Genomic DNA, 26,536 nt, shown 5'->3' with positions numbered 1-26,536 from the left:
CATCCAACCAGTTATGACCCTGATGCCACTACATGTAATTTATATTATACATGTGGGGTTCCTGTCACTGCTGCTAAAACCAGGGGCCATTAAAGTGTACATACAAAGCTATTAAACTAATACCAAAATGGGCAGGTTGTCTTCTGAGGAAAGGTTAGGCAGGCTAGGCTTGTATTCGTTGGAGTTTAGAAGAGTAAGGGACGACTTGATTGAAACATAAATGATCCTGAGGGTCGATGGGGAGATGATGATGGGCAGAATCTTCCCATCCCTCCTGCCGCAGGAATCGTCGCGGGCGAGGCATAGAATTTGGCGGACCATTTAAAGGTCTGTTGATTTGGGCAGGAATTTCAGGTCTTGGGGGACGTGTGGGCAGAAATTCCCACCCGATATTTCTTGTGGGAAAATCTGGCGTCAGTGCCACTGTATAAAAATAAGGGGTCGTCCATTGAATACAGAGATAAGAAGAAATGTTTTCTCTGAGGGTTGAGTGTCTTTGGAACTCTCTACCTGGCAGTGGAAACAGAGTCTTTGAATATTTAAGGAAGAGGCTGACAGATTCTTAATAAGCAAGGAGGTGAAAGGTTATTGGAAGTAATGGGAATTGAGGTCAGCCATGATCTTATCCAATGGCAGAGCAAGTTCATGGAGCCTAGTGGCTAACTCCCAATTCGTATGTTTGTATGAGATGTGGCATTAGTCATTCTGCAGGGTAAGGAAATCCACATTGGCACAAGTGGTGTGAAATCCAGCCCATCTTGTCAATATCTTACATGCCTCTCAACTCAATTGACTGCATTTCCCCAGCCTGGGATAGTTGGCTAGGCAGCGGAGGTTGTGGGAGGTAGCGGGGGGAAGGGGAGGGGTGGGGGGGGGGGGGAGTTTAGAAAATAATGGGGAGCCACACTAGAACAGCTCCCCGACACATTCGTACTGCCATTGCCGAGTCTCCAAAGCTGCTGATCCTCTGCTTGGTCTGGCAGCATCGAAGGCCAACTTGCCATCCTTAACAGGACAGCCAGCTTGGAGGCAGCCAATTAGGTCACCACATTCAGGAATATCCTTGTGCCAGTCTCGCTCGCAACAAGTGTGGGCTTGGGGACCCAATTTGGCCCCAGTGTCAGGATACCAAAGTCCATGGGTAAATTCAGCCCAATGTTTTTAAGCTATGTACAGTACATTGAATTACTCTTCGAATGCAGCTACCTTCATGGTTCAATACTTATGATACATTTAGCCGCGGTTCATATATTTCAATATCCATTAACAGCTGAAATCATAATTAGCATGAATTGGATTTAATATGCAAACATACATTGTCCTTCAACTGTTTGATCAGTGCCTGGAACTAATTAATGTTATCTTGTATAATTTACAAATCAGATAGTGCGGGGAATTTTCCTGTCCCATTGTCACGGGAATCGTAGTAGGCAGAGGGGGGGGGGGGGGGGCGGCGGGGGAATGGACCATGCAAAGGTTTATTGGCCTCGGGTGGGATTTTCCAGTTTTGGGGCGAGCACGGCTGGAAAGTCCCACCAGGGTGTGCACCTCAGCCAGCCTAATTCCAGTTTCTATTTGAAATTCAGTAAGAAATGTTAAGATTGCATCCTAACTGAAAGGAAAAATGCTTTTGGATGCAGCAACAACTATCAATGCCTTTAATGCAAGTCTTTTCCTTCCTACTTTTTCTCTGCTGGAGAATACAGGGATTGTGTAAAGATAGGGCAGGATTTTCCATCTCCCCGCAGTGTGCGATGTTGGAAGTGACTTGCCACTAGCTGGCAGCAGGATCTTCCAGTCCTGCTGCTGTCAACAGGTTTTCCCATTTTTCACACCCACCACCGCTGGGGAACCCATGGCGGGGATTTGCCATCAGAGGCACTGGAAGATCCTCCTGGCGGGAACAGGCAGCAAATTTTGGCCATCATGTGTGAAGACATCAGGCAGAATGTTCGCCCCGTCCATCAATGGGCAGGAAAAGCCAGTAGAATCACAGGAGAGTTGAGAAATCAGGATCATGCCCAATTTTTTGGCGAGGTCAGCCTCTCGCCGAAAACGGGCAAGATGCTGAATAAATTATGTTAATTTACATGTCTTTAGCGAGTCCGATGCTCACTTGCCTTTATGGCCTCACCGGGAGAGGTTCTCTCCAACGAGAAAAACACCTGCTCCCCATGAACGGAGAACAGTCGTGTTGGCTTCACCGGTAGAACCAGAGGCCATTGAGGCCCCCACCAGGGAGGCCAAGGGAGTGCCCCTTGGGCAGTGCCAGCCTGGAAATGTCACCCTGGCACAATCAGGGAGGGAGGGGGGCCCGCTGCACACTCTGCCTGTGATCAGATGTGTAAGGGTGGGGGGAGTGGGGGGTGGAAGAGAGGGAGGATGCTGTGCACTTTGCCTTCGATTGGATTGTATTTGGGGGGAGGGGGCTGCTTTTCACACTGCCTGCGATTGGATCAGAGGGAGCGGGGTCTCATTGATGCTCTGCAGGTGATTGGTATGGGGAAGGAGGGGGTGATCTACATCATGATCGTTTGGGGGGGAGGGGCTGCATTTCAGGTGGTGTGGGGCTCATGAATGGCCACGGGACCTCATGATTGTGGGGGGTGGGCGTTTGTTGAGGCTGTCTACAGCAGCAGGGGCCTGACAGCTCTCTCTGTTTGTCAGATCTCTGCTGTGCAATTGGACATGTGCAGAATCCAAAGTTTTTATATAAACGATATGTGCAGAATCCAAAGATTTATATAAACGATCTGGAAGAAGGTGTAACTGGGGTGATCAGTAAGTTTGCGGACGACACAAAATTGGCAGGACTTGCAGATAGTGAGGAGCATTGTCAGAAGCTACAGAAGGATATAGATAGGCTGGAAATTTGGGCAAAGAAATGGCAGATGGAGTTCAATCCTGATGAATGCGAAGTGATGCATTTTGGTAGAAATAATGTAGGGAGGAGCTATACGATAAATGGCAGAACCATAAAGGGTGTAGATACGCAGAGGGACCTGGGTGTGCAAGTCCACAGATCCTTGAAGGTGACGTCACAGGTGGAGAAGGTGGTGAAGAAGGCATATGGCATGCTTGCCTTTATAGGACGGGGCATAGAGTATAAAAGTTGGGGTCTGATGTTACAGATGTATAGAACGTTGGTTCGGCCGCATTTGGAATACTGCGCCCAGTTCTGGTCGCCACACCACCAGAAGGACGTGGAGGCTTTGGAGAGAGTACAGAGGAGGTTTACCAGGATGTTGCCTGGTATGGAGGGGCTTAGTTACGAGGAGAGATTGGGTAAACTGGGGTTGTTCTCCCTGGAAAGACGGAGGATGAGGGGAGACTTAATAGAGGTGTATAAAATTATGAAAGGCATAGATAGGGTGAACGGTGGGAAGCTTTTCCCCAGGTCGGTGGTGACATTCACAAGGGGTCATAGGTTCAAGGTGAAGGGGGGGAGGTTTAACACAGATATCAGAAGGACATATTTTACACAGAGGGTGGTGGGGGCCTGGAATGCGCTGCCAGGCAAGGTGGTGGAGGCGGACACACTGGGAACGTTTAAGACTTATCCAGATAGCCATATGAACGGAGTGGGAATGGAGGGATACAAAATAATGGTCTAGTTTGGACCAGGGAGCGGCACAGGCTTGGAGGGCCGAAGGGCCTGTTCCTGTGCTGTATTGTTCTTTGTTCTTTATTACTGTAATATTTGCACGATTCAAAATTTTCATGCCACGTTGTCAAGAGCTATCCCGCTCTCATCTGCACATAATCATAAATTGCCAATAACCATTCCTCAGTTGTGTAAACCTAGACTCAGGACACATTAAAGGGCCCGTTCCTGTGCTGTATTGTTCTTTGTATGTGTAATAGCTCCCTTTGCAGTTGCTTTTGTGCATGTACAGACAGAGGTCTGCGCATACACACCAGGTCCCTCTGCAGGCTGGCTGGCGATTTAAGCCCAGCTCACTTCCTGCAGCTGCTAGGAGTAGTCTAGCCCATTTTCCATGCACTATGCCTCTCCCAAAAAAATGGATCAGCAACTCTCCCATTTTCACACTAGCTGGACACTTAGAATCATTCCCACAAAATCCACCCATCATGTATCAAGCAGCTAGCAAAGCTTCCAGGTATCAAGCCTCCAATTATCTGAATATGAGACTCTGGAGGACACTAGCTGGAAATTTTGAATTATAATTTACAGTGGTCACAAAATATTCGGATGCTCATTAATTAACAACCCTATTGTTTAACGTCAGCAGTGCTTGAATGGATGCAGTTGAAGATACCAGGCCTAGAAGTTGGTTGGCACCCTGACAATTGCTCACGAAAGTGCTCAGTGTGGAAGGCAGCGTGACACACACACATGCAAGAAAAGAAAATTAAACATTAATTAAAAATTTAAGGCCACAACAAGAGGCATAGAAGACTGATACAGGCATAAGGCCTTCTGCATGTTAAACACTGGCTTAATACCTTATTTAAAGCCTCCTTTGAAAAATGAGTTGGCCTTGTATGCAGCCAAGGCTGAGTCAGCTGTGTTCTGGAAAGCATGGTTTATCGGTGACCTAACCAGCAATCTTTGCTTAAAAATACATGCACTACTGTAATGCTGAAAACCTTGCTCATTCCCACTTTGCCCCTCCCTCTCCTGATTCAGCCCCCACCCCCCCCTTCTCAGTAGAATTTCTCCATTTTGATTATCCTTTTCCCCCCCGGATCACTTCAGCCTGCTGCAAGTTGCCCCCACTCATCCCAAACAACCCCCTTCCTCTCTACTGCCACCCCCCCCCACCTCACCCCCGAAAGAGCCTTCCCTTTGCCTGCTGCCAGTGTTGCAATGTCCCAACATCTATAGCCAACTCACCGGGGAGGGGGAAAATCCCACCCCGTCCTGCCTAAAGGATGGCCACTTGATCCATCGGTCTCTTTCACTGAAATCTGAAAGCCAATAGAGAATGTGCTTTGGATTCTGTTTTAGCCTCTCAGTTGCTGTGGAATGAGGAAGACATGATTTCTGCTTCTTCATTAAAATACCTTCATTTCTTTCATCCAACTTCATGCACAATTCTTCAGCAACAAACAGTGCCACCTGTGACCCTTTTATATATCATTGACTTTTACTGAATAATTGACATCAAATTAGGGCTTAATTGGAAGGTCTGTTAACCAATTTCTAACACATTCTGGTGGGAGGACAGATCCCTTTCCACTGTTGCTGTTTATATTCAGCTCTGAATGAAAAATGCTTGAACCTTGCCAAGTTTCCTACTATTATCTGGATGAAGTTTCCAGTAAAATCTCAGGAGATTTGCCTGTGGCTCCCGTGCTGTGGTTAGTTTTCTCATCCAGTAAAGTGGGATAGCTCTGTCACGAGCATGCCGGGGGACAAGGGCAATAATGAATCTTGGTGGCCCATATCGGCCTCAGACTTTTCCGGCTCTCCGTTGCTTCTCCTCCTCCTGCTTTAGCAAAGTGAGACTTGTTGCTACACCATTGAAGCTTTGCTGAATAATAAGTGGAACATAGGAGTAGGAATGGGCCAGTGGGAAAGTGTTAGGTTATGCACTTTGGTAGGAAGAATAGAGGCGTAAACTATTTTCTAAATGGAGAGAGAATTCAGAAATTGGGAGTGCAAAGGGAGGTCTAGTTCAGGATTCTCTTAAGGTTAACTTGTAGGTTGAGTTGGTAGTTAGGAAGGCAAATGCGATGTTAGCATTCATTGCAGAAGGACTAGAATACAAGAGCAGGGATTTATTGCTGAGGCTTTATAAGGCTCTGGTCAGACCCCATTTGGAGTATTGTGAGCAATTATGGGCCCCATATCTAAGAAAGGAAGTGCTGGCCCTGGAGAGGATCCAGAGGAGGTTCACGAGAATGATCCCTGGAATGAAGAGTTTGACATACGAGGAGCGTTTGAGGACTCTGGGCCTGTACACGATGGAGTTTAGAATGATGAGGGGGGATCTCATTGAAACTTACAGAATAATGAATAATAATAGAGTGGATGTGGGGAAGATGTTTCCATTAGTAGGAGACACTAGGATCCGAAGGCACAGTCTCAGAATGAAGGGAGGACCCTTTAGAACCGAAATGAGGAGGAATGTGGTGAATCTGTGGAATTCATTGCCACAGAAGGCTGTAGAGGCCAGGTCACTGAGTGTATTTAAGACTGAGCTAGATAGGTTCTTGATTGGTAAGGGGATCAAAGGTTACGGGGAAAAGACTGGGGTTGAGAAACTTATCAGCCATGATTGAGTGGTGGAGCAGACCCGATGGGCTGAATGGCCTAATTCTACTCCTATATCTTATGGTCTCATTCAAAACCTCAAACATGCTCAGGGATTCAATTAGATAATGGCTGGTGTAACGTCACTTTTCTATTTAGTGCTGAGGTGTCTAAGGTTGAACTGCAGCAATTCACCAAGGTTACTCAAGTGGGATCTTCCAGTCCTGTTATCCCACCACCCCTCCCCACTCTCCGATCCGTTAAGATAAAAGCAGCAACAACGATAGAATACCATCACTTCCAAGTTCTCCACTAAGTTACACACCATCATGACGTGGGATATGCACCATTGTCCCTTCATCATTACTGGGTCAAAACCCTGAAATCCTACCGACCATCCAGCACAGGAATACCATCTGCATTAGGCTCATCTTCACAGCGTAACGAGGGATGAACAATAAATGCAATCATAGAAATCATAGAAATCATAGAAACCCTACAGTGCAGAAGGAGGCCATTCGGCCCATCGAGTCTGCACCGACCACAATCCCACCCAGGCCCTACCCCCACATATTTACCCGCTAATCCCGCTAACCTACGCATCTCAGAACACTAAGGGGCAATTTTTAACCTGGCCAATCAACCTAACCCGCACATCTTTGGACGGTGGGAGGAAACCGGAGCACCCGGAGGAAACCCATGCAATGTACCTGCATTGTCCACAATCAGATAGTTCTTTTCTTACTTACCTGCAGATTCTTATAATGTACAGTACTCCGGCAGTGGCTGGTCTTTGCTGCCTCCTCGGTAATGTAAAAGAGGCCACAGAGTTTACAGTAAAATCCTGTCCTCGCTTCCACAAACTCAACACCTGAAAAATGAGAGCCCTCAGTTAGTCAAACAGCTGAAATTTGGCATGTCCACTCCGACTCTCACCAACTTTTACAGATTCACCACAGAAAGCATTCTTTCTGGTTGCATCACAGCTTGGTATGTCCAAGCTCTGTCCAAGACTGCAAGAAACTACAAAGGGTCATGTAGAAAGCCCGTTGCATCACTCAAACCAACCTCCCACCCATTGACTCTGTCTACACTTCCCGCTGCCTCAGAAAAGCAGCCAGCATAATTAAGGACCGCACACACCCCGGACATTCTCCTCTTCGACCTTCTTCGGTCGGGAACAAAGAACAAAGAAAATTACAGCACAGGAACAGGCCCTGCGGCCCTCCAAGCCTGCACCGACCATGTGCCCGACTTAACTAAAACCCCCTACCCTTCCGGGAACCATATCACTCTATTCCCATCTTATTCATGTACTTGTCAAGACGCCCCTTAAAAGTCACTACCCGTATCCGCTTCCACTACCTCCCCCGGCAACTAGTTCCAGGCACCCACCACTCTCTGTGTAAAATATCTGTCTCGTACATCTCCTTTAAACCTTGCCCCTCGCACCTTAAACCTATGCCCCCTAGTAATTGACTCTTCCACCCTGGGAATAAGCTTCTGACTATCCACTCTGTCCATGCCTCTCATAATCTTGTAGACTTCTATCAGGTCTCCCCTCAACCTCCGTCGCTCCAGTGAGAACAAACCAAGTTTCTCCAACCTCTCCTCATAGCTAATGCCCTCTATACCAGGCAACATCCTAGTAAATCTTTTCTGTACCCTCTCCAAAGCCTCCATATCCTTCTGGTAGTGTGGCAACCAGAATTGAACACTATATTCCAAGTGCAGCCTAACTAAGGTTCTATAAAGCTGCAACATGACTTGCCAATTTTTAAACTCAATACCCCGGCCGATGAAGGCAAGCATGCCGTATGCCTTCTTGACTACCTTCTCCATTTGCATTGCCACTTTCAGTGACCTGTGTACCTGTACACCCAGATTCCTTTGCCTATCAATACTCCTAAGGGTTTTGCCATTTACTGTATATTTCCTATCTGTATTAGACCTTCCAAAATGCATTACCTCACATGAAAAGGATACAAAAGTCTGAGGACATGTACCAACCGACCCAAGAACAGCTTCTTCCCTGCTGCCATCAAACTTTTGAATGGACCTACCTCACATTAAGTTGATCTTTCTCTACACCTTAGCTATGACTGTAACACTACATTCTGCACCCTTTCCTTTCCTTCTCTATGAATGCTATGCTCTGTCTGTATAGTGCGCAAGAAACACTACTTTTCACTGTACGCTAATACATGTGACAATAATAAATCAAATATTAACCAGCAGCTGCCAGGGCCTCTCTGAAATCATAGAATCCCTACAGTGCCGATGGAGGCCATTTGGCCCATCAAATCTGCACCAACCACAATCCCACCCAGGCCCCATTCCCGCAACCCCACACATTTACCCTGCTAATCCCCTGACACTAGGGTCAATTTAGCATGGCCAATCAACGTAACCCGCACATCTTTGGACTATGGGAGGAAACAGGAGCACCCGGAGGAAACCCACACAGACACAGGGAGAACATGCAAACTCCACACAGGCAGTGACCCGAGGCCGAAATTGAACCTGGGACCCTGGTGCTGTGAGGCAGCAGTGCTTGCCACTGTGCCACTGTGCCACGTGAAATACACAAGCACAAATACCAACATCTCAATCTTTTTCTCTTTGAACTTCTACAGATTGAAGCATTTCTTACTTCATTCGCTCTACTGTTTAGCTTTTCACGTCAATATGAAAAATATTTTGAACAGAGCTTTACTGATAGCCCCCTTGGTAAATGAGCCCCACAAGTCACAAAATACCTTGATTTATTTCTTGCTTAATGCAATTAGGTTGATCTGAGAGAGCTAGATGAGTTGGGCTGAATGCCCTGTTTCTGGGCTGTATATTCTATATAATTTAATACAAATTGGCACTAAGCTGTTGCACATGTTCAGTGACTCCAAAAGAATATAGGTGGTTTGGGAAAATGTTAAAAAGTATGCTGATACATGTCGGCATACACCATCCACACTATCCCTGACCCGCACAGATCTTCAAAACCCTTCAGTGGGCCAGACACTAAGTGAAATTCTTTCTTGTTGTACACAGTAAGGAGGGTCAGATTTGTACAGGAAGCGGAACACCATCATTTCACGTGCTGTCGCCATGGAAGAGGCAGCTATTGATGCAGTGGGGAGAGGGTGGATCTCAAATATTGCCAGTGGTGAGGCTAATTGTTTGGCTCATCTTCCCTTCCTTTCTCTTCTCACTGAGCTCGCCCACACACACTACATCTCCCACTGCAGTGCCTATTTCCCCTGAGGAAACACCGATTCTTGATTTGAATCTTTTCCCCCTGTAGTAACTTGGCTCCACCAGCTAGGAGCAAACTCCAGATGTTTATTAATGAATAACAGTTATTTACAGGGTGATGCAGATTCAATGTTTCCAGACATGACTCTAGAATCTCACTGCTGGAACAAGCCCAGGCAAGTTGGAGTGAAGCCCCAAATTCAGTTCCTGATTGGTCAGCCAGGCCATGTGACCCTTTCGGAGGCTTGCCCCTTAAAGTGGCCAGACACCACACCATACCTTCCCTGAAATGTGACATAGAAACATAGAAGATAGGAGGAGGAGGAAGCAGCGTGGTGGCACAGTGGTTAACACTGATGCCTCACAGTGCCAGGGACCCGGGTTCAATTCCAGTCTCAGGTCACTGTGTGGAGTTTTCACATTCTCCCTGAGTCTGCGTGGGTTTCCTCTGGGTGCTCCAGGTTGCTCCCACATTCCAAAGATGTGCGAGTTAGGTTGATTGGCCATACTAAATTGACCCTAGTGTCAGGAGATTATCACGGTAAATATATGGAGTTACAGGAATAGGGCCTGGGTGGGATTGTGGTCGGTGCAGACTCAATGGGCCAAATGGGCTCCTTTTGCACTATAGGGATTCTATGAGGCCATTTGGCCCTTCAAGCCTGCTCCGCCATTCATCTCGGTCATGGCTGATCGTCCAACTCAATAGCCTAATCCTGCTTTCTCCCAATAACCTTTGACCCCATTCACCCCAAGTGCTATATCCAGCCGCCTCTTGAATACATTCAATGTTTTGGAATCAACTATTTCCTGTGATAATGAATTCCACAGGCTCAACACTCTTAATGTGAAGAAATGTCTCCTCATCTCCGTCCTGAATCGTCAGAATGTGACCCTTGGTTCTGGACTCCCCCACCATCGGGAACATCCTCCCTGCATCTACCCTGTCTAGTCCAGTTAGAATTTTATAAGTCTCTATGAGATCCCCCCCATTCATCTGAACTCCAGCAAAAACAATCCTAACCTAGTCAATCTCTCCTAATACATCAGAGCTGCCATCCCTGGAATCAGCCTGGTAAACCTTTGGTGTGCTCTCTTGAGAGCAAGAACATCTTTCCTCAGAAAAGGAGACCAAAACTGCACACAATACACTAGGTGTGGCCTCACCAAGGCCCTGTATAATTGCAACAACACATCCCTGCTCCTGCAATCGAAACCTCTCGCAGTGAAGGCTAATATACCATTTGCCTTCTTTACTGCCTGCTGCACTTGCATGCTTATCTTCAGCGACTGGTGACCTTCTTTATTTAACTCCCCTTTCGATATTCTGCTTGGACTATGGGTCTCAAAGATGACATTAGGCAGGAGGACTGTAAGGAGGTTTTGTGGTGCAGTGGGTAGCATCACTACCTCTGAGCCAGAAGCTCCGGATCTGAGTCCAACCCCAGGACCTGATGGTCAAGGAAGGTACATTCATAACGTGGCCAGACAGGTTGAGTCTCAACCTGCAAAATCCTACCAACACGCCAGTGGTAAGAGTAGGAGAGACTCCTAGTCAGCCATAATTGATGCGGAGAGTTGCCCCTCAAGCTATAAGCCCCTGGCAACAGGATAGCGATCTGTTCAAGGAATAACTAGCTAGGGAAGCAGATGAAAGTCTGCCTAAGTGCACCACTAGGTGTGGGAACAGAAAGACTGTGAACTTGTAAATATTTAGTTTTCTGAAACAATGCTGACAGCTGCACTAAACTAAAGGTCAGAGTTGACAGCTCCTGCGGTGAACAACAGTCAAAAAATATTTACAATGCAACAAGACAGAGCAGCACCAGTACTTACCTAAGGGGATGCTAAGGTTGCAGAAGACATTGTTCTGCTCCCACGGTAACTGAGGTTGTTGTATATTCGGTAGCTGTTGATTGTTTCCAGCTAATTCTGGTAGTGACTGGCTCGAGTTTTCTGAATGGATTAAGAAAAAAGAAAGAATCAGGACAATATCCATTAGCTCAGGAGAACGGTGAAAAACGGCAGCAAATAAAAAGCTGCTTGCTGCAAGAGAACATGCAATTTAATTCACTTTTTCAAATGATCTGTGGCAAACGTCATGGTATGTTTATAATTGATGACCATTGTCAGGACAAAATTATTACAGTTAATAAGCACTGGTGGCACAGTTGTTGGTACTGCTCACAGTGCCAGGGACCTGGGTTCGATTCCCGGCTTGGATCACTGTCTGTATCTGTACGTTCTCCCCGTATCTACGTGGGTTTTCCCCGGTTTCCTCCCACAGTCCGAAAGACATGCAGGTTAGGTGCATTAACCACACTAAATTCTCCCTCAGTGTACGCGAACAGGCGCCGGAGTGTGGCGACTAGGGGGATTTTCACAGTAACTTCATTGCAGTGTTAATGTAAGCCTACTTGTGACACTAATTAATAAACTTAAACTTTACAGATCAAAATCATTTGAAAACAACTGGATTCTAATCAGATTCTTTGTGAGGTCTGATGGTCCAATTATCTGGGACATGTCATTCTTTGCTTTCACAGTGTCATATTTGATTGACTGAGTGTCAAGTCAAAGTGCTAATCTCCCTTGGCTAAAATCTTCACTGTTCATGCGTTTTGAACCATTATGTTACTTCCAGCAGGAAACATTTTAGAAGACTTTGGGCCCAACAGCACGTCAGCAGTAGTGTGAAAAACTTGCATTCCAGAATCATCCATCCCTCTCGCCAAGCCGTTCCATTGCAGCAACATCATTTGCATCTACCCGACAAGCTGGAAAATTGCCCGGGACCAATCTCCTCTCAATCTTTTGATTTGATTTAATCATTGTCACGTTTATTGGGATACAGCGAAAAGTATTGTTTCTTGAGCGCTACGGATAAAACATATCATTCATAGAGTACATAGGGGAGAAGGAAAGGAGAGGGTGAAGAATATAGTGTTACAGTGATAGCTAGGGTGTAGAGAAAGATTAACTTAATATATGATACGTGATTATGGGGAGGTGATGGCCTAGAGGTATTATCACTAGACTATTAACCCAGAAACTCAACTAATGTTCTGAGGACCGGGTTCACATCCCGTCACGGCAGCTGGTGGAATTCGAATTCAATAAAAAATATCTGAAATTAAGAATCTATTGATGACCATGAAACCATTGTCAATTGTCGGAAAAACCCATCTGGTTACTAATGCTTTTTAGGAAAGGAAATCTGCCATCCTTAGCTGGTCTGTCTACATGTGACTCCAGAGCTACAGCAATGTGGTTGACTCTCAACTGCCCTCTGAAATGGCTGAGTGAGACCCTCAGTTCAAGAGCAAGTAGGGATGGGTAATAAATGCTGGCCCAGCGACCCTCATGTCCCACAAATGAATTTTAAAAATTCAAAAGTCTGATGGCAGCAGGGAAGAGGTTGTTCTTGAGTTGGTTGATCTCAGACTTTTGTATCCACTCATCAGCAAACTGATGGGGAGGGACCATCAACAATGTTATCAAGCACCGCTTACTCAGCAATAATTTGTTCATGAATGCTCAGTTTGGGTTTCACCAGCAATGCTTAGGTCCAGACATCATTACAGCCTTGGTCCAAACAATGATGGAAGAGCTGAGTTCCAGGGTTGAGGGGAGAATGACTGCCGTTCACATCAAGGCTGAGTGTGGCTTCAAGGTGCCCCAGTAAAACTGAGAATCGGCGGGGGAAAGCTCTCCACTGGTTGGAGTTATACCTAGCTAAAGGGAAGATGGCTGTGGTTGCTGGAGGCCAGTAATCTCAGTCTCAGGGCATTGCCAAAGGAGTGCCTCAGGGCAGTGCCCTTGGTCCGTTCATCTTCAGTTACCTCATCAATAACCTTCCTTCCATCACGACGTCAGAAGTGGGGGTGATCACTGATGATAGCACAGCGTTCAGTTTCATTTGCATCTTCCTTGGATAATGAAGGGGCAAGCAACTCTCGCATTACACAAGTGCCAGGCAATGTCCAGATTGAATAAAAAGCAGACACCATTACTTTGTGATGTGTTCCCCAGCACAACTCACCTTCATGAGCAGAGCTTTGGAAAAGTCTGTGAAATCGGCTGCAGCAACACTATTCACAGGTACCAAGAAGAAGAAAGGTCAAAGGGGTATTCTAGAATGTCCACAAAATTCTTCAGTTTGAATTAGGATGCAGTTGACCTACATGATGTTTAAACATCATACAGAGCTATGGTTTCTTGTTTCAAGTGCATCTGAAGCAGACAAGCAAGCATAAAAATTCACCTAGCAATGGGAATGAAGGTCTACACAGGCTGAACACATCAGGATTAACAAAAGAAGAGCCAAAGGATCTCCAAATAATACATACTATATTGGAAGACCAGTTCAGAATCAGGTTAAACTTTTGTGTTCATCGACTTGATTTCATGTCATTTTAACAACAGCTTACAGAATCCATGGACCACTTTGTCAGCGGATACAGAGGAAAGAGTGCATACTGTGATTTTTCAAAGACAGAACTAGTGGACAGATATGTTGATTTGGCGATTGCATCCATTCATGGAATCAGATAGACTGAGACAAGTCCAAGATATATATCATCGGAGGATGGACGTATGTACAAAGCGATCCTTGCAAATCGAAAAAGCTTGCAGGTCCTAAGTACAACCCCAAATGTTGGTGCACTCACTAGAGCACCCAAACCTAACAAGAGATGTGGAAGGTGTGGGCTTCTACATGTGCCAAAAAAATGCCCAGCTTTACATCATTTCTGCAAAGATTGTGGCAGAAAGGGCCATTGACAGTGGCAGTGCCCCAGAGCAAAGGCTGATGAAGCTACAAAGAACCACACACAGATCCAAACAGACCATTCTCAATGGCTACCTTCAAGCAATAAAAATGTCCATCAGAAAAATATATATGAGGTGATTAAAAACGTGGCAAATGATGATGATGTGATGACGAGACAAAGAGCAGTGAATACATGTTCACACTGTCAATTTTGTGGAAAATATAGATGCCATCTTATCATCCAAAGTGTTTTCCGAGATTCAAATTATTTGTCCTAAACAAGTTGGTAGCTACTTGACACAGTGGCAAATGTCAACATAACCACTTCTGTGAATTCTAAAAGACAGGTATCCACAAAGCGGATATTCATGGTGGAGCTTACTACTATGAAACTTTCAGCGTACAAAGGGTCACTAAATCCATGTGCAGGATCCATGGTCCTGGGGTGCAAATACAATCAATCCTCTTGGGTGTCACAGATGTTTTACATCATGGAAACTAAAAGCTCAGCAATTGCACGTCGACATCAGGACCCCATATTAGTAACTATCCCTGGAATCAGTCAGACCTTACAAGACAGATCAACCTCAGAAGCTAGTCTGTGGGTGGCATGGTGGCGCAGTGGTTAGTACTGCTGCTTCACAGCACTAGGGAACCTGGTTTGATTCCCGGTAGGGTCATTGTCTGTGCGGAGTCCACATGTTCTCCCCGCGTCTGCATGGGTTTTCTCCGGGTGCTCCAGTTTCCTCCCACAGTCTGAAAGACGTGCAGGTTAGGTGCATTGGCCGTGCTAAATTCTCCCTCAGTGTACCCAACCAGGCACCAGAGTGTGACGACTCGGGGATTTTCACAGTAACTTCATTGCAGTGTTAATGTAACCCTACTTGTGACACTAATAAATAAACTTTATCACCTCACTTGATGATCTTACATCAAAATATTGAGGATATTTTGACAACATTGGCAGTTTCAAGGGAGTGGCAACATTACACTTGCAGGGGAATGCAAGTCCATCAATTGATCCACCACATAAATGCAGCATTCACATACAAGTCAAACTGAAGGTCAAATCAGACAAAATGGACAAAGACAGAATAATTAGAAGGGTACAAGAGCACACAGATTGGTGTGCAGCTCAATCACATATGTCATAAAAAAGGATGGACCATCCAAGATCTTATAGAAGGTACTTAGCAACCAATTGAGGTGAGAAGGATTTGTTCAGAACCAAGACCTGCAACGTCATTACACACAAAGCTGCAATGGTGGGGCATAATCAATGTAACAACTGGTCTTTGGACAAGGTTCTCCTAATTTATTACTGTCTACCTCCCTATGGGAATTATCTCAGCACGAGCCCGAATTCATTAAATCTGGTCAGGATAGCCTCAGTTGTTATGCCCCCGAGTGAGGAGGGAAGAACCGGCTCCCTTTCTTTATTCAACCCCCTGGGTTGCTCACAATGAGATTAATTTTAAAAGGATCCCATCCTTTGTGGATACCTTTTCCCAGTCCAAATGTATTTATGTTTTAAAAGAAGCCAATTTAACCATGCTTTCTTGAGTTAAAGAGTGAGTTTATTAGGTACTAAAATACCAGAAAAATATAATAAAATGCACACATACACATAGACACAGATTAGAAATGAGAAGTGAGTCCAAAAATAGGTTAAAGAAAGATATATGAATCTGACTTGGACTTGTCCATGAGGATTGGATGGTGAAACATGCGGCTGTTGAGATCCTTGATTTATTAGCGCTGACTTCAGCAGTTTAATAGTTGGTTTCACGATTCCTTGCTCTGCAGCTAATCTAAAATAAGGTGTCCTAGTTCCTTTTCCACTGTGGCTTTGCTGACTTGACCTGCTTCCCACAATCAGCGAGAGGGCAAGACTTTTTTTTACCTGCCAGAGCCAGAGGGATGACTTGGCTGTCTTTCCTTGTTTCTGTGTCACACACTCTGATCCAACACCAGTCCACACTGATCAGTTTTGCAGCTTTTTAAAATATCCCATTTCCCTGTGTATTCCTGGAAGGGAAAACCCTGCAAACAAGTCTGGGACATAACTTACAGGATGTGATTCCTGCTGATATGATAATCAGTTTCCATTATCTCCACAGGAGATGGCAGCTCAGTCTGTATTGCTTCTCCCTTTCATATGTTCCTATCTGAAAAAGGGTGTGACATTCCATTCTCTCCTTCGCTCAGGGCTGAGTATAAGCCACATAGGAACTTCTCAGACAGTCAGTTAATTTATGTTCTCAGCCATCTATGACTTATATGTCCATCTTTAAAAAACATATCTTATTTAAAAGTTTAGTATATCCATACATAATTTGGGGTTTTGATCCATTGTCATGACACTGAGGATGAACTAGATACATTACAGTTCCTCATCCACCATGCAGTCCTATTATATATGAGACAAGATCCCAAATGCCACCAGGAACAATTTTCAAGAATGACATTCCCACAGATTATTGTGAGCAATTAGAGAAATCGCTAGACAAAGTGCTGGATGTACCAGCAGATTAGCTTTACGCTTTAGAGACTCAAAGATTCATTAGCTCCATGCATATATGTAATGGTAACTAAACATGAACAAGTTTTGTCATTACTACACTTCTTTGAAGTGAAAAATTAATTTTAAAAAGAAAGGGGGAAGTCGTGATATGGCTTTAAGGCATGACGTCACGACCAGGAAAATGTGTCTTTTGCTCCAGTCTTAGTTTCACTTTTGTTTTGAACAGTGCATACACACAGAGCTTTGTTATGTCCAGGCAGTGGGCAGTCGAAGGGGTTGTCCATCCTGACTGTCTGCCCCACTTGCCAGGTGTCCCTAGAAAGGGAGCACGTGTTGTCCCCCAGCATATTGAGGCATTCTGCGCCCAGTGGGCACTGCGGGGACTTAGGGGTATCTTATCCACCCATTTAATCACATTTTTAAAACATGTTTTAAGTTTCCTTTGAGATTTTGTTTACATTGATACAGTATGCCTAAGAGGCTGACTTTTAATTTATGCCTGGTTTTGTTTATTTACCTTATTTGGTTAACCCAAAGGAAACACACATAGCTCTGTTGCCTTCAAGTTTAATACAATTATTTTTAAGTTTAATATAATTATTCTCATGTGCCTCGTCTTAATAAATGAACCCACAATGTGCTTACCCATGTACCCAATTCCTTTTCAGTGATTGGTGCCTTGTGTCCTATACGGTAAGTAAGCCCAAGATCATCATATCATTTATAATAACTTGACACCCGACAACCCCTGTGGCTGCCTCCAAACTTCTCTTGGGTTGGCTAGCCTGACTACAGCTCGCAACCACCCTCCTGAGCAATGAAAATCCCGCTTTTGCGGACACTTCCTCACAAGGTGGGTAGGCCTCGGAATTTTCCCGACTCCCACTACTCGCCACAAGGATGAAAATCCAGGCTAAAGTGAGGAAAAGCTTTTATTGCGACAATTATTGAGGATTTGGGATGCACTGACTGAGAGGCTAGTGGGCACAGATTTAATAGTAACCATCAAAAGGGAATTGAATAAACACCTGAAGGACAAAGGAAAAGCCGGGGTCTGAGGAAAAAGTGGAGGGGTGTGAAAGAACTTGCACAGACTCGATGGGCTGAATGTCCTCCTTCTGTGATGTAGAATGAGATGGTTTTATAACATTCAGTGGGGATCAAAAGCTTGAACAAAGAGATAGATAGGGTTTAAGACAGTTCGTAAAGAAATGAGAGAGCTGGAGGTGTGCGCAATGGAATTCCAAAGCACAGGGTGGCTCAAGTCACAGATATCAAATGGAAAGTGAAGGAAGTGAGGGGGCCTAAGGGACTGGATTCAGGGGAAATGAGAGTTTGTCAGGGGTTTGAAGCAGGGGAGGAGGTTCCAGAGACAAGAAAGGGAAAGGCCATGAAGTGGTTTAAACACAAGGAGGTGTTGGGTGAACCTGGGACCATCGTGGCTCAAGAATAGGACAGAGCAAGAGTTGCTGCAGAATAGGGTATGAGCTTCAAATTATTGGAAGAGCCTGAGTCTAAAGGAGGCTGGCCTGGAAAGTGTTCAAATAGCCAAGTCTGGATGTGATCAAGGCAGGGAAAAGGGTTTCAGTTGAAGGTATGAAGAATTTGGAAAGAAGTGAGCCAAGTCACAGAGATGGAAATAATCAGGTTTGATCCTACAGAGGATATGGGGCTGGAAGTTCACATCAGGGTCGAACGGTAGCACAGTAGTTAGCATTGCTGCCTCACAGCACCAGGGACCCAGGTTCGATTCCTGGCTTGGGTCACTATCTGTGTGGAGTTTGCATGTTCTTCCCATGTCTGCGTGGGTTTCCTTCAGGGTCTCTGGTTTTCTCCCACAGTCTGAAAGCCGTGCTGGTTAGGTGCATTGACCCAAACAGGCGCCGGAGTGTGAAGCCTAGGGGAATTTCACAGTAACTTCATTGTAGTATTAATGTAAGCCTTACTTGTGACTAATAAATAAACTTTAAAAAAAAGAATAGGGCATTGAGGTTGTGAACATTCTGGATCAGCCTTAGGCAGCCTGAAATCTCCCCAGAGTGCAATTAACTAAAAGTCAGCAGTTTGATGGGAACATGCCATTTAACAGCATTTAGTTTCATTGTAAGTCCTCTTGGAAAAATTCCATCTTGTTGAATGAGGTGTAACTGGATTTTTAACTGTGTACTAAGTTCATAATTACTGCTAACAGCTTCATTGGCCCTGAAAAAAACTAATTTTATATTTGTGGACTGTCACATTTCACCATTATGGTAAAAATGATCTATATTTAAAAAATATATTTCCAACTATTTTTATGTTATTTCAATTTCGACCGTAATCCTGTGAGTATGACCCAAGCATTTATGTCATTCTCCATAAAGTTACTTAGGAATGAAGGACAGCTAGTGCTTTTTAACTTCTTGGTTTGCGGTTTATGAGAATACTTAAATGTGATTGGCTGCTTACCTTGCTGGATGATATCACTGTTGCTGGGTGCCTGGAGATTCCCACTGTCTTGGTGCCAGATTAAAACTGATGTCGGAAATCTGTGCCACACAAATTTCTGGAACTTTATGGCAACTTATTTTGAGGTCAGGGGCTGATGCTTTCAGTTCAGGTCTGACTGCGAAACCTGGGCCTGTGGGGCTCACAAATGTAAGCCCCAAGCCTGGGAATCAAACATTCGTCCAAAGTCAAATAAGCTCGCATCATATTTACGGTGCTGGACCTATCAGCATTTAGGGTGCTCAATATTGAATACTATCCAAGATACTAATTTTTATAAGCCAGGACTATAGAAATGTAGAGCAGAATTCTCTGGCCGCATTGGTCTAAAAGCCGGAAATTCCTATCCGACCGTCAATGGCGTTTCACATTCCCTGCAACCCGCCCGCTAAAATTACAGGTGGCGGGATGGGAGAATTCCAGCCATAGAAAGAGCAAGGTTTTTTTTGCTAAATAAATGCAATATTTTTGAATGCAGCAAAAGAACTATAATCAAAAAGCAAGATACAAAATTTTGTTAAGGGAGGTAAAGATCAGGTACCTTTACCATCTGCTTCTGACGGCGGTTTCTTGACTTCATCTGTTTCTGAACTGCTACTGAAGTTCGGCAATGATTGGTCAGTTCTCTGGTTTTTTAGCATTTCCTCTGAGAAATGTTCTTCTTGGAACTTCTCATCAGCTTGGTAAGACACATGAGGTATGTTCTGGTTCTCTGTATCCAGATGCTCAGTGGATTCACTGTCACTCAATACTTTGTTCGTTTCACAATTTTCATAATTCACAGGGCTTCCAGCTCGGTTAACATTAGAAATCAGTTTCTGTTCCATCTCATTCATTGAAGTAGATGGCATTTGAGAATGGCTCGTAGATTCCACTCTGTCATTGCCTAGAGACAGAGTTGGACTCATTAGTCTTAGCTCCTCAAGTGGAGTGCTACAATGATTGTCACTGTGTTGTTCACGGTTAGGAATTGTCTCATTTGTTATCATGTCTTTATTGCTCGTTTCTATTTTCTTCTCCTGTTCAGTTTGGATGCAGTCAATCTCCTTGTTCTCAGGTGTTTCTCTTTGTATCTCCATCAAAAGCTCTTCCTCTTCTCCAACCTCATCCACAGTTACAAACTCTTCCATGTTGCCGGAATACCATGCCTCTCCTTCACCTTCGCTTCCACTTTCCCATGTTGCGCTCTATACAAGAGTGTGAATGTTGACAAAGATATCATTAAATGTAAAAGACAGGCCAAGTAGTCTACTGTGTTGGAGGACTAATACACTATCCGATGTTGGGATGAACTTATCGTTCCATGATTCTCCACACATTGGGCAGGATTTTCCAGCCGCGCTCGCCCCAAAACCGGAAAACCCTTCCAAGGTCAACAGACCTTTGCATGGTCCACTCCCCGTCTGCTACGATTCTCGTGACAGGCGAAATGGGAAAACTCCCCCTACTGAGTTCCTGATCTCAACCTCATCTAGCGCCCACTGAAGAGTAATCACACCCCAGCCCTACGTTGCATTCTCATGCCAGTGGAGGCCAATTTGAGTGGCCTTGGTGTATGTCTGACAGTAGGTGGCCAGGACATCCACTTAGCCAAGCACGACTTATGGCATAGGAAGACTAAGAATCATGGGGAAAAATAGTAAAATCAAACATCTTATAAGCAGGCTGTTTAGCCACGAGTGTTAGTCCCAGATATTTGAAAGAATTGGGCAATATTTCCACACCCCTGCTCTTCCCCAAGACCCTGTAAACTTCTCCTTTTGGGGAGGCCATGGTGTAATGGTATTGTAACAGGACTAGTAATCCAGAGAACCAGTTTCGAATCCCACCCAGGCAACCCGTGGAACTTGAATTAAAAAAAAATCTGGAATTAAAAGCATAATGGGTAACTATGAAAGAATTGTTGATTGTCATAAGAACCATTTCGTTCAGAAATGTCATTTAGGGAAGGAAATTTGCCATCCTTACTTGGTCTGGCTTACGTATTATTTCAGATCCACAGCAATGTGATCCATTCTTAAAACACCCTCTGAAATGGCCTATCAAGCCATTCAGTCTAAGGGCACTTAGAGATGGGTAATAAATGCTAGCCCAGTTAGTGACGCCCACATTCCATGAATGGATAAAAAGTATATATCTAATTCCAAAAGATGAGGGGGAAAAAAACTCAACATCAAAAATATCAAAAGAATTTCCATAGAAATATGTCTCTAGTGGCTTAATTATACAACTGGTAACATTAAATCCACAAATAATTAAGTTTTTTTTTGGTCATCATTGTTTCTTGAAAATGTAATCTTAGGAAATGCATATTTTCATGTTTCCCAACGTGTAACATCATGATCCAAATGTGATTAACATTAAAATTGTTGCGTGGTATAAATAAAGTCATATTGGCTACCTTCACAAAGGAATAACCCCTAAAACTGAATCCCTATCATAAGACCATAAGACATAGGAGCAGAATTAGGCCACTCAGCCCATCGAGTCTGCTCGGCCATTCAATCATGGCTGATATTTTTCTCATCCCCATTCTCCTGCCTTTTCCCCATAACCCCTGACCCCCTTATTAATCAAGAACCTATCTATCTCTGTCTTAAAGACACTCAATGACCTGGCCTCCACTGCCTTCTGCGGCAAAGAGTTCCACAGATTCACCACTCTCTGGCTGAAGAAATTCCTCCTCATCTCTGTTTTAAAGGATCGTCCCTTTAGCCTGAGGTTGTGCCGTCAGGTTCTAGTTTTGCCTACTAGTGGAAACATCCTCTCCACATCCACTCTATCCAGGCCTCGCAGTATCCTGTAAGTTTCAATAAGATCTCCCCTCATCCTTCTAAACTCTAACGAGTAAAGACCCAGAGTCCTCAACTGTTCCTCATACGACAAGCTCTTAACTCCAGTGATCATTCTTGTGAACCTCCTTTGGACCCTTTCCAAGGCCAGCACATCCTTCCTTAGATACGATCCTCAGAGGGATAGCATTATCAACAAATTACATATACGCTGCGTCGCAAACCAGATACAATTGTTAACTGCTAACCTATTACTATGAGTTTCAATCGAGCAATATTTCTCTGATAGACTTAAACACTTCTTTAAAATTAGTTATTTTTGTACTAAAAGTGTGGCCTGGAGCTATGAGTGCTCCCAGTCTTGAGATTGATCAACGGTTTACTCATACTTGTGTCTCTTAGTAGGATTTGACCATCTTCAATAATGCAATTAAAACTCTGGGCTGTTACTAATCAATTTTGTTTAGGAATATTTGAACTGTGCAGTTCCCTTTTTTTTTAGTCCTTCCTCATTTTATACTCTTTCCCCTGTGTGTTACTGGATCACATGTTTTTACTGAACCAGAAAGATAGGGAAACCACCAGCTGTCAGACATCTGCTCTTGGTCCCCACACAGGGGATGCACAGCACCAGCCTGGGTGGACTCCATCTCTAAGTTTTTCAACCCTTCTGTGTTCAATTCTGGTCACCACACTTCCAGAAAGATGTGGAGGCTTTGGAGAGGGTCCAGAAAAGATTTACCAGGATGTTGCCTGGTATGGAGGACATTAACTATGAGGAGAGGTTGGAGAAACTTGGTTTGTTCTCACTGGAACGACGGAGGATGAGGGGCAACCTGATAGAAGTCTACAAGATTATGAGGGGCATGGACAGAGTGGATAGTCAGAAACTTTTTCCCAGGGTGGAAGAGTCAATTACTAGGGGGCATAGGTTTAAAGGAGATGTACGAGGCAAGTCTTTTACACAGAGGATGGTGGGGCCTGGAACTCGCTGAAGGGAGAGGTAGTGGAAGCGGATACGGTAGTGACCTTTAAGAGGCATCTTGACAAATACATGAATAGGATGGGAATAGAGGGATATGGTCCCCGCAGTGGTAGGGGGTTTTAGTTCAGTTGGGCAGCATGGTTGGTGCAGGCTTGGAGGGCCGAAGGGTCCGTTCCTGTGCTGTAATTTTCTTTGTTCTTTGTTCTGCAAAGGGCCTGCCCCCTGGTCATCTCTTCCCAGCTGAGATCAGGAACTTGGGGAATCAATGGCCTGATCTCATGCCCTGCTGCTCAACAATATTGTGCACTAGAACACCAATATGCTGCCTCAGCATGCCCTCCCTTTGATTAGACTTGTCACAGGGCTAAACAGAAGGGCTAACCTACCTGTTCCTTTCTGTTTCTTTCTAGCTCTGGTTCTGGTGATCCTCTGCTGCTGTGGGGTGATGAGGATCGTTTCCTAGAACTCTGACCTTCCTCTTCATTAACCTGCCATCAGAATGAAAGTGGATTTTCAGGTATCATGCCTTGTACTGAGCAAGAATAAAATGTAGGGTAAGCGAGTTTCTTTTTCGGCTATCTGTAAGAGAGCTGCACCAAATCAGCTTGGAGAATCTCTATCCTGTTCCCAGTAGGCACACAATTAGCACTAAACAACTGGTATGGGGAATGGGAAAAAACACCAATTGTTCTGAAGGACATTACTGAGGAAGAGAAAGAAAAATTCTGTTTCGCGTCTAACTATGCTCTGTTTGATCCAGGAATTGTTAGGGTACCAGCCAGAAACCCCAAGGTATATTATGAAGTCAGACTAGACCCAACAATTTTCTATTTTGTCATGAATGTGAGGATAAGATATTTCACTCCAGGTGCGATTCCACTGACAAAATGGAAAGTCTTTATCAAAACAAACTTTATTTAACAACACAGTTTAAATATAACAAATGAATTAGCTTAACCTTTAACAATTGAACAATACTTAAACATGACCAGATATAATTGTTAACTGCTCACCTATTACTACGAGTTCTAATCAAGCAATATTTTTCTTCTATACTTAAACCCTTCTTTAATATTAGTTAGCAAAACACAGACATAGCATAGTTGCTTTGATTTAGGTTAACAGTCTTGGAGCTTTCGGAACCCCTCTGGAGAAAGAGAGACAGAGGGACACCTGTTTCTTCTAGCAGGTCCAGGCAGCAAATGCTTGTATTTTAAAATGAAAATGAAACTGTTCTTTTTCTACAAGCTTAGCCCCTCCCATTTGCCACATAAATCTGTCCCTGTCAATCAACCTACTCAAAACTCACACAACTCTACAGACCAAGTCTGAAATCCCAGAAGAACCAAAATGAACAAAAGGTCCATTAACTCTACAAAGTAACACAGTCCGAGCTAAAATCAGTTAGCAATCCTGCATTCTTAGTATCCGCTGAATGTTTCACAGACAAATCCACTCTTGTAACGAAACACCGCTTCTTAAAGTCTTAAAGACAAAATATAGCAAAATAGCACAGTAACATCACATAATGTGCATGGACACTGGGTGCCTGAAAGAACAAAAAAATAATTTTTTCCTCTTATCTTCCATAAACTGATTGGCACATAATTTTCAAAAAAAAAGTTTTATATGTGTATGAAGCTGAGAATATTGAAAGGATTTTGTAACGTTAATAAATATATTAATCTTGTGTCTATTGCACTTTTGTTAAGCACCAGATCAGCAGAAACGTGGGCAAAAACCTTAACTACAAAACAATGGGTGGGCCTTCAAAATCAGAATCCGGATCCAATCCCATCTCCAAAGCACCCATGCTTCTGCCTTCAACAGAGATGAGAAGATGGATGGGCGATCAGCCCACTCTCAGGCAGTATAAATATTATAATAAGGTTGTGATCTTCACTGTTATTTGGCTTTTTCAGTTTGACTTTGGACAGCTGATTCTCCTGAGTCTTGGGAAACAAGGCAGCTACACCAAAACAGGACTGTCACATGGAGGATGTAAGCACCTTTATATCTTCTTGCTGAAATCAGCAGGCCTGCTCCAGTGATTCAGCATTCAATAGATCAATCGCATCTTGATTTTAAAAGTGTCATCCTTGTTTTCAAGTCCCTCAGTGGCCTCACCCTTCCTTCTCTAGTCCCACCATCCCTCAAGTACTCCTCTCATTCTGGCCTCCTGAGCATCCCAGATTTTAACCACTCCGCCATTGGCGACCACACCTTCAGTTGCCTATGCTCCAAACTCGGGAAATCCCTCCTTAAACCTCGCTTCTCTACCTCACTTTCCTCCTTTAAGACACCCTTTAAGGACATAAGAACAAACATAAGAACTAGGAGCAAGAATAGGCGATCCAGTCCCTCGAACCTGCTCTGACATTCAATACGATCATGACTGATCTCATCTCGGCTTCAACTCCACTTTCCTGCCTGTTCTCCATAACCCTTCAACCCATGACTCATTCAAAACCTGTCTATCTCCTCCATCCACCGCACTCTGGAGTAGTGAATTCCATAGACTCATGACCCTTTGAGAGAAGTAATCTCTTCTCATTTCATTATTTTAAATCTGCAACCCCTTACCCTAAAACTATGACCTCTTTTTTGTTCTAGATTGCCCCACAAGAGGAAGCATCCGCTCTTTCGTCCACTTTGTCAATACCTTTTATCATCTGAAATATCCATTGACACTGTCGACACTTCCCGCTGCTTCGAAAAAGCAGCCAGCATAATCAAGGACCCTACGCACCCCGGACAAACTCTCTTCCACCTTCTTCCGTCGGGAAAAAGATACAAAAGTCTGAGACCATGTACCAACCGACTCAAGAACAGCTTCTTCCCTGCTGCTGTCAGACTTTTGAATGGGCCTATCTCGTATTAAGTTGATCTTCCTTTCCACTCTAGATATGACTGTAACACTACATTCTGCACTCTCCCCTTTCCTTTTTTGTGCGGTATTCTTTGTCTGTTTCGTGCGCAAGAAACAATACTTTTCACTGTATACTAATACATGAGACAATAATAAATCAAATCAGATCAAATCAAACCTCAATTGGATCTCCTCTCATTCTTCTAAACCCTTGAGAGTATCGGCCTAAATTGTTCAATCCCTATTCATATGACAAACCCCTCATTTCTGGAATCAATCTAATGAACCTTCTCTGAACTTCTTCTAATGCAATTACATCCTTCCTCAAATAAGGAGACCAAAACTGTACACAGTGCTCTAGGTGCGGCCTCACTAATGCCTTGTATAGTTACAACTACATTTTCCTACTTTTATATTCTATTCCTTTAGCTATAAATGTCAAAATTCCATTTGTTTCCCTTATTATCTTCTATACCTGCATACAAGGTTTCTGCAACTCATGCACTAGGACACCCAGATCCCTCTGCACCAAAGCATCCGAAAGTCTCTCCATTTAGATCATAATTTTAAAATCTGCCTCTTTGACCAATCTCACCTATCAGCTCCTTCTGTGACTTGGTGTCATACTTTATGTGA

General features: G+C 44.1%; 1 protein-coding gene across 5 annotated transcripts in view; it reads right to left on the bottom strand.

Moving 5' to 3' along the window:
* Nucleotides 1-26,536, bottom strand: part of rbm20 (RNA binding motif protein 20) — a 259,146-nt gene that overhangs the window by 23,151 nt on the left and 209,459 nt on the right. For 2 of the 5 annotated variants that reach the window (XM_078223201.1, XM_078223203.1), the window contains exons 10-13: nucleotides 23,418-23,519; nucleotides 19,796-20,441; nucleotides 11,309-11,428; nucleotides 6,970-7,091 (exon numbers count right to left, since the gene is read on the bottom strand). In XM_078223201.1, coding sequence (XP_078079327.1) covers nucleotides 6,970-7,091; nucleotides 11,309-11,428; nucleotides 19,796-20,441; nucleotides 23,418-23,519 — 990 coding nt within the window. The remainder of the gene's footprint in view (nucleotides 1-6,969; nucleotides 7,092-11,308; nucleotides 11,429-19,795; nucleotides 20,442-23,417; nucleotides 23,520-26,536) is intronic. The other 3 variants (XM_078223202.1, XM_078223204.1, XM_078223205.1) reach the window with 3 other exon arrangements.

The sequence above is a fragment of the Mustelus asterias genome, chromosome 11 (assembly GCF_964213995.1).
Source record: "Mustelus asterias chromosome 11, sMusAst1.hap1.1, whole genome shotgun sequence".
In the NCBI taxonomy this organism is placed as follows: domain Eukaryota; kingdom Metazoa; phylum Chordata; class Chondrichthyes; order Carcharhiniformes; family Triakidae; genus Mustelus; species Mustelus asterias.
The sequence above is the reverse complement of the archived record's forward strand: the minus strand, read 5'-3'. Positions and strand labels throughout refer to the sequence as shown.